Here is a 17,459-nt window from a genome sequence, read left to right as displayed (position 1 = left end):
AACTTCAAGTTCTAGGGTAAACATAATGCATTTTCTTTTTTCAGTTACTGGCAACAATATATTTTCATATTGCCTTTTACTCAATTAAAACCCAGTTCATGATATCCAAATTCCAGCTGATCCAAGAAGTCACTCTATTTTAAACAAATTGGCTCCACTCTTGAGTGCGTTCTCACAATGCAAATATGATTCTGCAAAATGACAGTACACACACAGTTCAAATTTTAAGCAATTTATTTCAGTAGGAAAATTTTACTCTTAAGTTCATACTTCAAGCCATCACGAAATAGCTTATGCAAACACACAGTTCAAATCCACACACATGGGAAAATATTAAAAATCAGAAGGAGGAAAAGGACATGGTGCAGCCAAACCGCACATCGCTCATAGAGGTCATAGTGCATTCAACCCCCATCAAAATGGTGCTTCAAGTCACCAGGAAAGAAGAGGCATTAAAAATGGCTTGTGTTGAGCAACTGCTGGAAGGGAGGCTTCTCAATCAATAATAGTTTGTGCTAGGGTGAATATGACTGAAATGGCCACAGGTTTGTATTCCTGCCATTCCTCCTAGCTATGAACAGTACATTCCTCCACTGCAAGGAGCCTTCCACCACACAGACAAAATTAGGTGTATCTTTTGCTCCTTGCATGTTCAACAACAGCTAAACACCCAGATATAGGAACTATCATGTTATCGGCTGTAGCTAGCTCCATCTATACGCAATCCCTCCCTGAGAAACGTTTCCTATGATGGCAGTACAACACACACATAAGTGAATGTTACTTTCTGCACGTCACAGCTAAATGTAATAATTGTGACTGACAATTAGGCTTACTTTTTAAAATGTACTCAAGATATGAAGCCCATTTTACCCTACACCTTCTGGACAAAGACAACAAATGGTCTCATGGACGCAGCCTTCAGGTTTTTTACTTTTAATACAGCTCTCTCAAAACCCAAGAACTTCAACACTTGTAAGAGAGAAAGGTAATCACACTCGTAAGTTGTGAAAGACTTGTTTCCATTATGCATACACAATCTTAACAGAACCCCCTCCAGTTCCTCACATGTACCCTTTAGTAACTAAAAAACTAAAACACCAACCAAAACCATCAAAATACTAGAACTTCAAAGATGTGCTCTCTATATAGTTACTGAAATCAGATATAAACTAGTCTATCTTAGGCTTGCTAAATTGATGGAGGCATTCTACTTTCCAGTATTTTCATTGTGGTGAAGATTTTTTTTTTTAAAGAAGAGGTGGGGGCTTGCTACTAGCCTATAAAGAAACTGAGATACCAACAGAGTCAGGAAAATAACCCAGCAGTCATCTTTGTAGCTATGTTCTACATGATCAAAGCACCCTTTCAGACATTTATTGCAATGGCAAACTCCTATGCAGAACAGCAATGAGAGTTGGACCAGGGCAAATTCTCAGCGGCAGCGAAGACAAGTGCCTAGAATACAGCATCTGCCAACATGAATGTCTGAAATGGTCCCAAAATCAACTCTAAATGGTAATTTTTAAGAGGTGATTAGCAGACTGGAATGAAAGTTGCCCAAATTAAGGGCCAAAGTCAGTGCTGGAGCAATATTAAATATTAAATCAAAACAGAAGGACAGACTGTTGAGGAATTTTGGCTGCACAAGCTCCATTCATTAAATCAGGCTTTGCATGGGGCTTCTGTAAAAACCCAACTGGTGTGAGTGAGGAAATGCATAGCAGTGGTGTTAGGTGGACTGCCCCCTTGGTCTTTTAAAACTGGTAGTTAAGGCACTGACAAGAAAAGCCACACATATGCAGATATGGCATGCCAATCATCCTATGATGGGCAGGAAATATTATTCCTCTCAAAAGGAGCATCTCCTGCTCGCTTCCTATTTGAACTGCAGTTTTAAATCTCAGACACATGCCATTTTTAATGGGGAAAGGGAGAGAAATCACAGAAAAATTTGAAATATAGGCTTTTGGGGGGGGGGGGGGGAGAATCAGTCATTAAGTACTAGTTTGAGTGATGCCAAACTTTGATAGCAGGCAGTATACCAAACTGGGGTAGGAGGGAAAGTAAAAAACAAAACGAGGATTACTAATGCCAGGGAATAAAGAAGAAACACATACATAAAGAAGAAAAAAGAGAGAGAGAAAGAGAAGGTGATCATTCACATGGGCAGCTTAGGGCCGTTTCCTCATAATCTCCCCATTGGAGGAGGGGTGTTGGGAGAGAAAACCATGTACATTGACATATGAAAATATCTGTATTCATTTCACCAATGAATTAAAGCACATAATTTTGACTCCATGGAGATTTTCTAATAGTTAATGTGTGATGTGGTCCGGCTCTTAGTTGGAGTTTTATCACTTGAAACACTCTCCTTAGGCAGTTTGGCTGTGTTAAGATCAGACTACTTTCTCAGCCTATCTTCTATTATTCAATTGCAAGCCCCAAAGGAAAAACTAGCATTGCAGGATAGTAGCTCAAATATTAGCAAGCAGTTTAGCCTACCTCAAAATGGAAAACTGCATACTGATTTCTTATGAAAGCTCAGATGAGTGACAGAGGTTAGTCTGGCTGGATCTCCAACCAAGATATGTGTGATGAAAAAGCAGCACAGGTAGAAAAATGAGAGCAACGGGAAATGGGAGCAACGAGAAGGCATTCTATAGCTGATAAATTTATTTTGACTTTTTTAAGTTAGGTTTTTCTTTTTACAATTTTTAACAGGACAGATACTGCCCTTTAGAGTTAAATATTCCTCATGGGAATCTTCAAGGATCATTTGTCTTTTCAAAATACATGCCGAGTCACTGGAGCTGAAGCACTGTTTAAATATATTTATTTTAAAGTGCTCACAGAAATCAGGCACATAGTTTATATGTACTCCAGTTGTATGAATTTGTTTAATAAAAATATCAGTGTTTTTTTTTTTTACAAAAGACACCAAGATCACTGGATTATGTTCTTGTGAAACAATAAAACACATTCCCTTAGGGGGAAAATACTGTGTTTATACATTGAGCAAGAAGTGTGTAAAGATCTAGAAAAAAAGTAGAAGCTTTATGCCCAATTCATCACTGTCAAATAAGTTTAAAGTAGGAAGAATCCCTGATGGTGTTAAAATCTGTATGGCTAGATTAATTCTGAAAGGTACTTGTGGCATTATATGCTTTATTCAGACACAGACTGGTTTAAGACTTTTTGGATTGCAGGCTTTCCCCCAAACTCAACTATTTCAAAATAAATATATAAATCTAATGAAATTCATAGCTTTGAGCTGTAAAATTTCAAGTCATTGAGATTTCAAAAATATATATTGAAGCTCATGGTAGACATTAAAAAGTGGTTTCTTACCAACAGAGAAATATAAATGGTATCTTCATAGATAAGGCTATTTTTTCTTATCTTGGTCTTTTGAAGTCAGGAAAATGTTGATCTAAATATAAAGACTTGAAAAGCCAGTTCATGGCAAATCACTACCTCCAAAAACAAACAAAAATAAATACCCAGCACTGGAATGTTCAGTATTGTGTATACAATGTTTTAAGGTGACCTCAATGAATTCAAGGTAAAACAGATAAAGATGTACGGAATGTGTGAAAATTGGCTAAAACTTCTGAAATGTTCATAATTCTATTATTCTTACAAGCCAGTTTATAAGCTATTTCATGTTCCTAAAAGCCCTCATATGAAAAATTAAACCTGGGAGGGGGGGAACAGTTAAAAGAGCTAAGAGTAGCCTGACATGTAATTTGACTGCTTGCTATATTTGTATGCTATTTTCCCCATCTATTGAAACTTACTCTAAAGATCAAAAGAGAAGGCTGGTGGAAAGAAAGTAGTCAAGTTGGCTATCGGCAGTGCATTGCCTTCACAAACATGCCATCTTCCCCTTCTGCTAAAAGCAGATTTTGGTAACAGTGAACTGATCTTGTGAATGCTGCGATCACATGGAGGCTGGACAGGGTGCATGAGATCTTGAAGGACTTAACAGAATCCCCATGTGAAAATCTGCAGTGTGAAATGGCCCTGTGTCTTTAGTAAACATGAATCATGCGATGTTGTGGATCTCAGTTGCATGTTTCCGCTGTCAAAAACATTAAGAAAAGATTTGGTAAGCCTGCAAAACATCTACACTAGCATTTTCACTCTTTTCAAAAGGAAAAATCCCCAAACTTCCACAGGGTTATCGTTCCACAATACTAAAAAAAGTACGTACATTTATACAGTGTATTTAAAAAAAACTTTTGAAAAGAAACACACAGTAACTTTAAAAATGGAAAACAAGTAGTTGTGCAAATTCTATACAGTAATACTGCTGGCTATGAACTTGTGTCTACAAAACACCCAACATGGGTTATTGTGAGAAATGCGTAAACTAAAAAGTGACACAAAACAAGCAGATCTCTCTGAAAAAATGCACCACTGCAAGGTCAGAACTGAATGTTCACTCCCCCAAATATAGAACAGGACATATATCTAATGCATTTCAATCTATTTGATAGGAACAAAAAAAGGGAAAAGATTTCAAACAGTTCAGCACTTAGAAATATACTCCCAGCCCCCTCCTGAAACTTTTATACCCACTAATCATCTCTGTTGTATTCGGGGGGGGGGGGGGGGAGGTTGTGTAGTTCATTCAGTAACATTTTAAATTTAAAAAACCCTAATACTAAACTGTGAATAAAATTAGTTCCTACTGAACAACCTTTTTACCACCTGTAGGTGACAATATTTTTCTTCTCAACTAGATCAGAGTCTGCTTTAATTTAACTTGCTTAACATCGGTAAAAACAAATATTGTCACCTCTACCCAGACAATGTGAGTGGTCTTAAAGTATCGCAATGTAAGTACAATGTGCAAACAATCTTTAGAGCTCAAGACAATCTTCAAAAATTGTCTAAAAAGTATTCTTAAGTAGATGTAGTGACAAAATTTACAAGGAAGTGGGTATGATTAGCTTAATTCATCACATTTTCACTCCCCCCACCCACCATCAATGTCATTTTCCTTGTTAGGTTACTCACTTACCTTGGGAGATACCTTCAAGAACTATGAACTGATAAGATGATGCTTATGCAACCCAAAAATGGCTTCTCTGTCTGGTGCAGAAATTAATAAAACGCGTGACTTCAAAATGCAAATACAGGGATCACAGCATTGCGCAGAACAGAGATGAAGATGGGTTGTACTGTAGACAGCAAACTTTCAATACAATTGTAGATGAGTTTTTTAAAGGACAAAATATTTGCTGGGGGAATATTTCAAAAAAAGGAAGTGTGGACTGTTTGAAAATATACAGGGGAAAGGGAAGACTCAGTTCTGACCCAGTGACATTTCCCCAAGCTTGATCTTCAGAATCCTGCATAGTATTTCTATCAGGAGATTTACAACCAGGAACTCCAGCAAAAAAAGTTTAGCAGAGTTTAAAGGTTTGTCTGTTGTGCCACTTGCAGGTTAAGAAATCCCCACACAGTACCAATTTCTGCACAGTCAGTGCTTTGTGAAAGAAGAAGAAACTTGCATATATTACAGTTTTCAAATACTAAGCTTAAACAAGTTGAACTGTGTTCCCAACGAACTGAGCCCAGCCAAGAGCTCTTTTAGAAGGATGCTGGTATAGTCTGTACACTGTTCAGCTACATCCTTGCACACCTTGCCCCTGACACAACCCTTATACAGTAGTCACTCCTCTGGACCACAACAAAAACTGCAAAAAAAAAAAAAAATCAACTAGTTCAAAACTAACAGAAAGCTAACACAAATGCAAACTAGCTACAACCTATCTAACCAAAGCACAGCACCGCCAGACGTTTCACACACACTATTTGGTGTTTCATGTTGGTTTTCCTTTCATTCTTTAAGGCAGTGGTATCCACAGGTCAGTTCAGAGATTCTTCAGCAGCAGCATGGTCTGCAGCAGTTCATGTTGCAACTCTATCCCTGAACTCTTAGTGCTTTATTGTTTTGTTTAGTACTTAAAAGCTTTGAAACTCCATTTACTGGCTTTGTTCTGGCACAGAAGTTAAGCTGGCATGCCCTCTCCAGGACTTCCCTTCTCAACCCATTACAGCATTCAAAAAAATGTCATCTTGTCTGATTTTAAAGAAGCTTCTCATTCAAACGTCATCAAGTTGGCAGGGATCTGAAAAATACAAGGATACATGCAAGACTTGAGTGGAAATTTAGATGTCCCTACTGTCACTTAGGCATGCAGCCCAATGGCGCAGAGTGGTAAAGCTGCAGTCCGAGCTCCCTGCTCATGACCTTAGTCTGATCCTGGCGGAAGCTATGTTCAAGTAGCTGACTCAAGGTTGACTCAGCCTTCCATCCTTCCAAGGTCAGTAAAATGAGTACCCAGCTTGCTGGGGGGAAAGTGTAGATGACTGGGGAAGGCAATGACAAACTACCCCGTAAAAAGTCTGCTGTGAAAATGTCATGATGTGGCATCACCCCAGAGTCAGAAAGGAGTGGTGCTTGCACAGGGGACTACCTTTACCTTTTACTGCCACTTAGAGAATGCTACATTTTAAAGAACAGTTAAACTGTTGAAAAAGGCAAACACTGATTTATCTTAATCAGCTGTGCCATTTAAGAGACGGTGCAAGTGATACAAGCCCCCTTCTCCATGCTTATAGATCACATGTGCTTATTTCTGTGGAGCTCCTAGACTTCTGATTAGGACAAAATATGAAAATGTAACCACAAGTAAGTACACTTTGTTTTGTTAGTGCTGAATACACCTAGGCTCCTGCTTAGAAGACAGACCCTACTACTAAAAATATCCTAGGCTACCTTTTATCTGATATGGATCCAAAAATCTCCTAATAAGTTGCTAGATTTTGTGTGCTGGTAATGAGGCTGTGGAAATTGTATTTTAATGAGGTTCAATTTTGAATCTGAACTCAAGTCTATTCTGTGCTGGGTTTTTTTTTTTTAACTGCATAAATAAGAATGTCACAATTTTTATATGTCCATGGATGGTCAAATGACTGTAATAAATCCATTTATTCATTCTACTAAAATATCTTTGCAGTCTTCTCAACGCTGTCTCCTTTTTCTACAGATTCAAAGTATAGTGCACTGCCTTGGGAGTTTCATTATCTCCAGAACCCCTTTTGCACTCAACATGCTTCTATGTAAATGACTAGTAGGTGCCCAATGTGCTTTGTAACCACCTAAAAAGTGAAGACTGCACTATTTCCATTAATTGGCATTTTCCACCATTTCCTCTAATAGTGAAACTGGTGGCTGCTGGATAACCTATAGGGCAGTGACAGCCCCCACCCTCCAAACTAGGATGTTTCAACAAACTTGAGAGTTTACCAAGGCATGCAGAACATCGCTCCCTCTTTATAACAGCAGCCCACCCATAAAACCTTCTGATAGAAACATAGAATCACAGACAGCTTTAACAATACTTAAAGCGTGGCCGGAAAACTGTCTGGCAGGGTGGCCTTTTTTCTCTGTCCTCCCCCATTAAGACTACTAGAAAAACAAAAGGAACTCTCTCAAACAACACAAACAGCTAGAAGCCACACCTCTTTCCTCCACTATCCTGTTCAGGTTGGGAGATGGCTATTCAAGCAAAGCTCCTTCTACTGATCCCACTGCACTCTAGCACTTGGGTACCACTTGTTCTGGGATCAGTTTAGATATCTAAAGGCCTGTGCAGAACACTGAAAAAAAGTGCCCGGAAATATTTTCTTTATTTCTTTTTTGAATGAGTGAACTGCTTTTAAAGACAAAGTTTTACTCCCTTAAAATGCTAGAACTGGGTAGCCAGAAGATGTTTATGAAAGAAACTCTACAGCACTTAACAGCGATAAGTTCTCTGTACCACTGCCATATACAGTGTACCTCCAAGGGTGTTTATTATTTTGACGTGACTAATGTTGTCCACAATTAATGTACCATACTGCCTACATGCCACTGATGAGGTGAATGTTTTAGCATTGAGTTTCAAAATCAGAAATATGCTGTTATCAGATTTTAACCCCCAATTCACAATTAATTGTGCCAAATTTATGGCAGCAGCTAGGAGAATTCGTGAGGATTATGTAAAGAAGGGGTCTTGAACTGACTGTTTTTTGAATATTTCCAAGCTTGTATTTTATCTTTTCTTAAATGCCTGAGTACTTTGTATACCATCACAAAAGCTACTGAAACTGATATAAATACAGAGACCATGTATAAAGTTGCCAAATTTTGTTCCCATGCAATCAAATTGCATTTTATGGTTCTTACAAGTTAATGTTGAGGTAACAGATTGTAATTTTAACCAGTGTATTCTAGTTAATATTTTTCTGGAGCTGTATAATCTTTAAATTTTTTATTATGTGTACTATATTTATTAAGCTAGAAGATGTTTGACCACTACTGTATTATTTGTCATAACACATTATTCATACTAATGTCCTATATTTTATTTTCACATTTATTTTTTAAATATCTTACGTTTCACCTATTTAGGTCCATCTTGATTTTTTACAATTTTTCTGTGGTTGTTGTTGGCCTGCGTTGTGCTGTGTATTTGGTCATGGACCGTAATAAAGCAAACTGAACTGAGCATTGAGTTTAACTCATTCAAATCTGCTGATTATCCTTAAGATTGTGACAGTATGCCAGCTGTATAGGTCCACATAATAAGCTTTATTTCACTGATACAAAAGTTGTTTCTATTTTCAGCTTCTATTTTCCCTCCTCCTCAAAACCATGTTTTGAGTTTTCATTGTGAATGGTAAACTGCCTTGAACCACAAGAAAAGGTAGGAGATATATATAGGAAATTCTTGAATAATTGCTCAACTGTCTTAACAAGGATTTCAGAGCAAAACACATTTGCCTATAAACACTAGTGTTGACAACATGATGCTTAACATGCACCTCGGTGTAGTCTAATCCATATTATTCCACTAGATCTGTTTTAGCTTATGGAAGGTCTGCCTTTAAATTTACCAGAACAGTTATAGTTCTTCACTGGAATTTATACCTGCTCTTTAAAGTTTGGATTCTGGGTTATCTTTCAGCCCTTTCGTGGTTTGCTATGTATGAGAATGGACAGTTGTGGTGAGTGGTTGTGTCAGCAAAAGTACAGTTTTGTTGTTCATAGGAAAGTGCCACCAGACCACATTTTGAATAGGCACATGCTCTGAGGACTCTGACATCATACAAGCAAATCATATTAAGAAGAAATAAAAATATGGGGAAAGTACAGCCAGATCCAGAAGTGCTTCACAGAACCAATTTGGAAGAAGATTAAAATTCAGTGCTGTAACAGTCTATTATAGAGTGGCTCTATAAATACCAGTGGAGAGCTGGGTGTGCGTGTGTGTAAATTTATGGGCCATACAACATGCCACAGTTGTCTGAATGATGTGATATGAATGTTGTTTGGTGGATAAAACAAATAAAAATTCCATACCAGGGTATAATATTTTATCGAACAGTATCAACTATGGGATTCTCTTCTGCATTCTTGCTGAAGGCCACAAAATCCAATGCTGGAAAAAAACCCCACTTCCAATAAGCTATGAGAGCAAGTTATTTTCACAGCTGCCCTTTTGATTTCATGCTGCCCTTTTGATTCCTTGCATGTTCAACTGAGTATATCTCTTGGTAAACAGAGACCAGAAACTCATTTTAATATATGCTGTTAAATGCTGATTATTTTAAACTGTTTATTAATTCTCAGAAAAATCTGAATCAGTGCCATCAAGGGTTATTAGGTGATGCAATCATGGAACAATGGTACTAAGCAAAAACATTGTGATTTTTGTAAGGAATGCTAAATACTCAATTTGAAATGACTCCCGATGAAGGTTAAAGCAGAAAGTACCAAAGCAGGATTTACAGCTGAATATCAAGACAAAGGCAATGACCACTGAGAAATTATACCACTTTAAGACTGACGGTAAAGAAATTGCTTAAGATTTTTAATTTTTTGCATCAACCAAAAGGGAGACTGCAAACAAAGAATCAGAAGCAGATTGAGACTGGGAAGGGCAGCCATGAAGGAACTAGAGAAAAGATTAAGTGTGTGTCACTGGTAACCAAGATCAAGATAATTAATACTACAGTATTCTCCATTACTATGTATGGGATGTGAAAGTCGGATAAAGGAAGCTAAACTAGAAAAAAGTTTATTCATTTGAAATATGGCGTTCGAGAAGAGTTTTACAGATACCTTGGACTACAAAAGGGCAAATGGGTAGGTTTTAGATCAAATCAAGCCTGAACTTTCCCTAGAAGCTAAAATGCCTAAACTAAGGCTCTTGTACTTCCAGTGACAAGAGTCACTGGAAATGATAACAATGCTAGGAAAAGTTGAAAGTAGCAGGAAAAGAGGAAGAACCAGCATAAGGTGGATTGATTCAATCATGGAAGCCACGGCCTTCAGTATGCAAGATCTAAGCAAGTCTGTTCAATGATAACACATTTGGAAGTTATTAATTCATAGGGTTGCCCTAAGTTGGTAGCAACTTGATGGCACCTAATAAACACACACACACACCTTTCACTACAAGTTGTTGAAATAGCTCAAAATGTATGCTCTCTCACCTGTTGCCTGTTACTTTGGCAGGCAGCGCTCAGATGTTTGAACCACAACATTGCATTCATTCTGTTACCAGCTTGAAACTTGTATGAGTTTCCTACATGAAAAAAGAGGAAGAATTTCCTGTACTGAATAATTCACAAGTACACAGTATATCATATAAGTGTATCATAAGCTAATGTTTGAAAATTATGTATTGTACTATGAACAGAATCAAGACAAACCAAGAAAAACAGCTAAGTTTGCATTGCAATATATAAAATCAATACAGTCATGATTAATATGAAATTGTTACATTAGGGCAAAAAAGCACCTATTTTAATAAAAATGCACACAAATTCCAAAAACAATTCAAATGTCTGATTTTAGGCAATTTTAAGAAGACGACTGCAGATTTATACCCTGCCCTTCTCTCTGAATCCGAGACTCAGAGCGGTTTACAATCTCCTATATCTTCTCCCCCCACAACAGACACCCTGTGAGGTGGGTAGGCTGAGAGGACTCTCACAGCAGCTGCCCTTTCGAGGACAACCTCTGCCAGAGCTATGGCTGACCCAAGGCCATTCCAGCAGGTGCAAGTAGGAGGAGTGGGGAATCAAACCCGGCTCTCCTGGGTAAGAGTCCGCACATTTAACCACTATACCAAACTGGCTCTGCAGTTGTTATTGTATTATATCATTTTATTGCACTATTTTTGCAATCCAAGTTTACTGCCTGCATTATATTGTTTTTTAAACTGTTTTTAATTTTTAATCTGCCTTGAGTCGCACAGAAGAAACTGGACCATAAATGAAGTAAACAAAGCCATAATAGACAAAAATCTAAGTGCAATACAAAGAAATCCTAATTAAGATGCATTACAACACAGACCCCATATTTTTAATTTTGGTAGACTGATTTTTTCACAAACTAGTCTTCATGAAGAGTATGAATGTATTCTGTCTGGCCTTTACTAAAAAGTTACCTTGAAGGAAAAACTAGTGATAGACTAACTATAAAGATGGGAAAAAAATAATTACCTCCAAATTAATGAGGTAAATATTTTGGGTGATGCTCTTGTGTGTCTAGAATTCCATCCCCACTACGCAACAGAGCCCTTTAAAATTTCTCTCATATTATCATGAGGCAGATGTTTCCTGCTGAGTAGCAACATTTTCCTGAGTTTTGTTCATTTTTTGGGACAGGACCCAAGATTTCCTGGGCTAGTGAGACTGTAGTTCTCTGTGGTAGGACTGAACATGTGCAGAATCCATGTCAGACTGCATAGGTATCACACTGACAAACATACACTGTTTCAAAATATACCAATGGGCTCTGGAAGTCAGACTTGAAAATTCACAGACACAAATACTTGAGAGCAGGTTTTATTTAATTTGTTCCATATGACTTTATTTGGGGGGGGGGAGGCAATTTTTTTCATTGTATGCTTTAACTATTTGTAAGTCTCTACAGAAAGGTCCATCTCTGAGTGATACATACTGTTGACACATATACGGATATACCTCCTCTTCCACATGGTATTATTTGCAGTTTATCTCGAGTATTTTAAACTCTGTAATGGTATGATAATTTTACTAATTGCATTTGGTTTTTTTTATTATATCTATCAATTTTTCATAATAAAGACTGTGCTGTTGGGGGTGGGGAGAAATCCTTGTTTGTTTAATGTAAGTTTTTAAATAAGTAAGCACCAAGAGCATGGAATCCAAACAGGGCAAGACAACATAAAAGCAATGTAGCAGACACTAACAATGAAGCTCATCACACTGTGCACAACTGATACACAATGGTGCTCTCACATTCCGTTTTTTTCTAAAAACAAATTGCAAAAACCAGCACTTCCCAGGTCTAAGCACGAACACTGCTTCACCCCCTTCTTAATCAACTGTGAAGCTACAAAGAGAACTTGGATTTAAAACATTACTAACCTCTCTCAGAATCTGTAAGCAGGAAGAGATCTGGATGTTCTGGATCATCAGCCATCATAACCATCCACCCTACTACTGACACATTTTTAGCTGGTGTAGATTTGAACTGGGGGGCAAAAAGCATCCAAACATAACATTAGTGTTAATGGAAAGAAAAAAGGGCTCAGGAAATATGACATTAAATGTTGTAAAAAACTGCAGCTGAAGTAGCACTGCATATGTTTGCAAATATGCTATAATGATTTATCTAAAGAAAAAGTTTAATTTCTTTAATTCAGAATGAATTGAAAACCCCCTGAGGATGAGCATACATAATGCCATATACACCCAGACAACACAATCACTGGACCTTAACATCAATTACACAATTGCTCATCTTCTAATATTGTATATGCCATTAAATGCCAACAATGCCCTTCAGTTCTCTACATAGGGCTAACAGGTAAACCCTCTTCCAAAGGATAAATGGACAGAAATCCGACACCAAGATATCAAAAAACTGAGAAACCTGTAGGAGAACACGTCAACCTTCCAGGACATTGGATGGGGGACCTCAAAGTAGCTATTTTATTGTAAAGGAACTTCAGAAACAGATGAGAATGGGAGATAAAAGTTATTACATCACTCAGGACAAGGAAACCCTCAGGGCTTAACAGAGGCATTGGCTTCTTAACTCACTACACATGCTAATGTCATTCAGTTCTCACATCTGTTTGTAAACTCCTTTATTATGCTGTATGCTAATTTGCGGCTATTCACAGATCTTACTAATTGCCTTCATCCAGTCTGAGCTATATTTACGGTACTGCTCATTTACTTATAATCTTGATTCTAATTGGCTCTTTCACAAAACAGAAAAAAATTCTGTTGGTCTTAAAGGTGCCACTGGACTCAAAGTTTGTTACACATAAAATCAGTCAGTTATTCTAGAAGTACAATTACTTTCATCCACCTGATTCAGCACATAAAACACCAAATCAGTCAGATCCTGTTTGCTCTCTGTGACTATTTGAAAGGCATAAGAACATAAGAGAAGCCATGTTGGATCAGGCCAATGGCCCATCCAGTCCAACACTCTGTGTCACACAGTGGCCAATATATGCATGTATGTATATACACACACACATATACATACATATATATATACACACACACACACATGTGCCAGAACAAATACAGAATGCAGTTAAGGAGATGTGTCTGTGAGAAAGAATAACAGAGGCTGCAAGTAAATGAGAAGTCAGTCTCTTGTAGGGCATCCTACTGATTAGAACTGAGCTGTCACAGACCAAAGAGAATTTCTATATTATGTTACTTCACTCTATGCAATATAGCTACCTTATTTTGAGTCAAGACAAGTGACAATCTACAGTCCAGTACAATCTACTGTGACAGAGAATCTCCAAGGATACTGGCAGATTTCTTTTCAAACAATATTTATGCATTTATGAACCTGGCTTAAGATAATCTAGATGTAAACTCATGATCATGCAACAGGATAAACATTCCTTTTAATTCACTATTGGAGGTACTGGGTTCATAGTATTTCTTAGCAGCAACTTAGAATGAAATCTGGACCAACTTATACATTGAAAGGGACATGCACAGCTTGTACTGTGCTTGATGTGTTTCTGACTGAAATAATGCCATGCAGATGTTAATAAATAATACTGAGTATGGATAGAAATTTAATACAGAGTATGACTAGATAGCAGAAAGGATTTGTATGTGTACCTTTGCAAAGTAAGAAAGGACACACTTTAGAGAAGTCAGGTTTTTTACACATTTAGAATACTGTGATTTTATGTTCAAACTTTAGAGACCAGAGCAATTAAGAAAATGTTGTGGAATTACAGAATCACTGGGGCAGAGAAACCACAGTTTAATAGTCGCAATCTATATCATGCTTGGTGTGCAATTCTGCCTGCCAAGACTGATCCAGCTGCTCTCATAAGGCTCTGTAGAGCTCCTCCTGCTTTCCACAGCCTTTCAGATTTGAGTCTTTTGGAGGGAAAATTTACAGAGATTGGAATTGTTTTTCAAGACAGCTGCTGAGATGTCTTGGCAGCAGAAAAGCAAGTTGGGGGAAGCTATAGTAGAGAACTGAGCAGGAAAAGTGGGCAGAGCAGCTAGTAGCCGAGCAGTAACAGTAGTTAATAGGAAAACAAATACAAAAAGGTTTATGGTTATTAAACACATAAGACTCCCTCACCCAAACGAGAAGGGAAAAAATCCTGCTGTGGGGTGGGGAGGGGGGAGAACACAATCTTGGAAAAACTGATTATTGAACCTGCTTTTCTGCCCACTGCTTTAAAGTGTAAACAGAACTAACTCCATAGTTCCAATACATTTTGTGGACTAAAATGACCATAAAATATATTTGAATTTAACTGCCCAACTGCCCCAAGACCAAGCATTACAGGAGGATATATGCAAGAGTTCAATACATACATGTTTTCGCTCTGTTGCCTTCAAAGACTTTGCTGCATAGTAGAAAAGCTGAGTTCCACATAGCGCTGCCCAGTATTTTGTCCATGATGCTACCTGCAGAAGCAGAGACTATGGACTTATTAACCTTAGAGGCCCATGCCATGTTGTTTACATGTGGTAGCTTACATTTTTATACCTATTGCAAATTGATACTTTCAAAACCAATACCACCTAAGCTGTAAAATACACTACTTCCTACTGTGGCCTAGATCACTACAGAAGTTGGCCCTGTAATTGTCTAAAGCACAAATGACTGGTATAGACTCAGGATTCACAAACTCTGCCATATGAGTGGATGTCCTCACAGCAAACCAGTGCAGCAAGACAGACACCCTATACAACAGTGGTCATACTCGTTTCCAGTTTAAGGGTTGGCAGATTAAATGAAAACTGGAACAGCAACTTGATGTATGCTTTAAAAAGTCCTAGGAGAGAGAAACCCCAGGAAAGAGGGCTTCTTTTCAAATTGATCACTAGCATCAACTGTACAGTTAGTGGAGAGGCACACTGGTACCAGGGCCGAAATTTAGAATAAAGTTGATCACATACGTTTTAAGTTATTTTTAATCATTTCTCGGATTGCTACAACAGTCTGCATTTCCTGTGATGAATGCATTCCACTGCTTGAAATGCTAAGAACTGCGTCTTTGATCCATTATTAGAAGGGGCTAAAACAGCTGCATCTATTACTAGATTTGTTCTCCACAGATGAGGGAATGATTTCAGATACTCCAGCCCTCAAGATGAAAACTGCCAAAAAAAATCTTTTTGCTATGGCGGCAGCTTCTGCCAGGGCCTGAAGAGTGCAACAACTGCCTCTCATACTATTAGTCTGATGACATGTAAGGTCTCTGGGCCTGTATCTCCTGCTTCCATGGAGATTCTGAAGGCCAAACCATACAATGAGTGGCAGCAATATCTAAAGCCCATGTGTAGAACTACTGGCAATCCAAAGAATTCTGGGGCTATATGAAGCACTGCAGATAACATCTAAATTGGACATGAAATGCAGCCACCACCGATTTTATCCTGCCTTCCCACCAGGAGGCTTTCGAACTGAGGTTTTCTTTTCTGGCTCAAAGAGTTCCAAGTCATTGGCATAGTCCCTACTGAGCCATTTAATAAGACAAATCATGCATACATTTGTAGAACAAAACATTAAAAGCCATGAGAAATACATTTTAAATGTTTGTTTATTGCCTTACAGTAGGCTTTTTGCCTTCTTTCAATAAAGTCTTCCTCCTGAGAACGCCTTGAATAGTAACAGCTCCAGGATACAAATGAACAGCTAAGTCTTCTGACTCTGCAGAACTGTAAGCAGCACAAGAGAGGAAACGTGAAGAACACAAATGTCCAGCTCCCCAACTAGCAATTAGCATCGGCATCGCATGGTAAAGTGTTGCAATTTCACTTATTGGATTTCGCTGCAGAAAGTGGCTATGAGAATGGAAGCTTTTGCAGAATTTAATCCCAGAAGTACAAGCCACATTCTAAAAAAGCCTCTCAGAGCAGCAAGCAATTAATATATAAAAAATAAACCCTAAAGCTCTGAGCAGTCATAACACGAATAGAATTAATTCTAAGCAGCTGACAGTTTCAGATAAAATCTTCTAATATTGTCATTTGTCCACTTTCTGGTAGAATGATCAGATTAGTTAAGATTCATCTGAGTTCCTGAAACTGCAAAAAAAGAAAAGGGGAAAAAACAGGGACGAACTCAACACATGCACAAAAATAGTCTTTCAAAGCAGTACCAAAAGCAGCAGGAAAGCAGAAAGCCTGACCCAGAGCAGTTAATTGAAGCTGTTTTACCATAAGCTTGTGTTCTAACAAGTGAGCAGCTGACCAGCTTTTAAAAGGAAACATTTGATTGACGCAATGGAGTGTGTGTGTGTTGGTGCATGCCAGGAAGTTTATATAATCCATGTAGGCACGGCCATCAGCTCCCAAGAGACAGTCCAAGGAAATAAGAATTTCTGAAATATCTTGGAAAAAGCTCTTCATTCACTCTTCATCTGTTGGCAAGTATAAATTGAGAAATACGATACATGGAGCCTCAGGAAAAAAATGCAGCTTAATTTTGACAGCTGTTAACAGCTGGGTTCTGGCCCTCCTTAAAAAACTGAAATCCTTCTGTGGAGGTTAAAGTTTAATTAGGAATGTAAACTGTTTGCATAAAATGCTGTTCCTAATGGGTTTAAGCCAATCGTTGGCAAGTTCTTAAAATCTGGATGTAACAAGCTTAGATTCCAACATCCCTGTTGCAGCCCCAAATTACTTCCAATGTTGGGTAGTGCTACTGTACTTAAAACAAAAAAGCCCAACCAAATATTTTTAAGGTTTTTCATTTAATGGTGCAGTACTTTCAGAAACTATATTTGCAGATCAGAACAAGCCAGCCATAATCTATAAAGATATGATTTGAGTCGCAAGAAAGGGAAGGCTCATTGTAAGGGAAAGCGCACCAACAGGATTTGACCAAGGAAGTT

General features: G+C 38.0%; 1 protein-coding gene across 2 annotated transcripts in view; it reads right to left on the bottom strand.

Moving 5' to 3' along the window:
- Window positions 1-216: 216 nt before the first annotated feature.
- The window catches only part of RALGPS2 (Ral GEF with PH domain and SH3 binding motif 2), a 136,678-nt gene continuing 119,435 nt past the window's right edge, over window positions 217-17,459 (bottom strand). For both annotated transcript variants that reach the window (XM_060232494.1, XM_060232495.1), the window contains 5 exons: window positions 16,176-16,281; window positions 14,932-15,024; window positions 12,481-12,586; window positions 10,558-10,649; window positions 217-6,143 (listed from right to left, as the gene is read on the bottom strand). In XM_060232494.1, coding sequence (XP_060088477.1) covers window positions 6,114-6,143; window positions 10,558-10,649; window positions 12,481-12,586; window positions 14,932-15,024; window positions 16,176-16,281 — 427 coding nt within the window. In that variant the 3' untranslated portion in view covers window positions 217-6,113. The remainder of the gene's footprint in view (window positions 6,144-10,557; window positions 10,650-12,480; window positions 12,587-14,931; window positions 15,025-16,175; window positions 16,282-17,459) is intronic.

The sequence above is a fragment of the Heteronotia binoei genome, chromosome 2, assembly GCF_032191835.1.
Source record: "Heteronotia binoei isolate CCM8104 ecotype False Entrance Well chromosome 2, APGP_CSIRO_Hbin_v1, whole genome shotgun sequence".
In the NCBI taxonomy this organism is placed as follows: Eukaryota; Metazoa; Chordata; class Lepidosauria; order Squamata; family Gekkonidae; genus Heteronotia; species Heteronotia binoei.
Note: the sequence above shows the minus strand (reverse complement) of the source record. Positions and strands in the feature narration are given on the sequence as shown.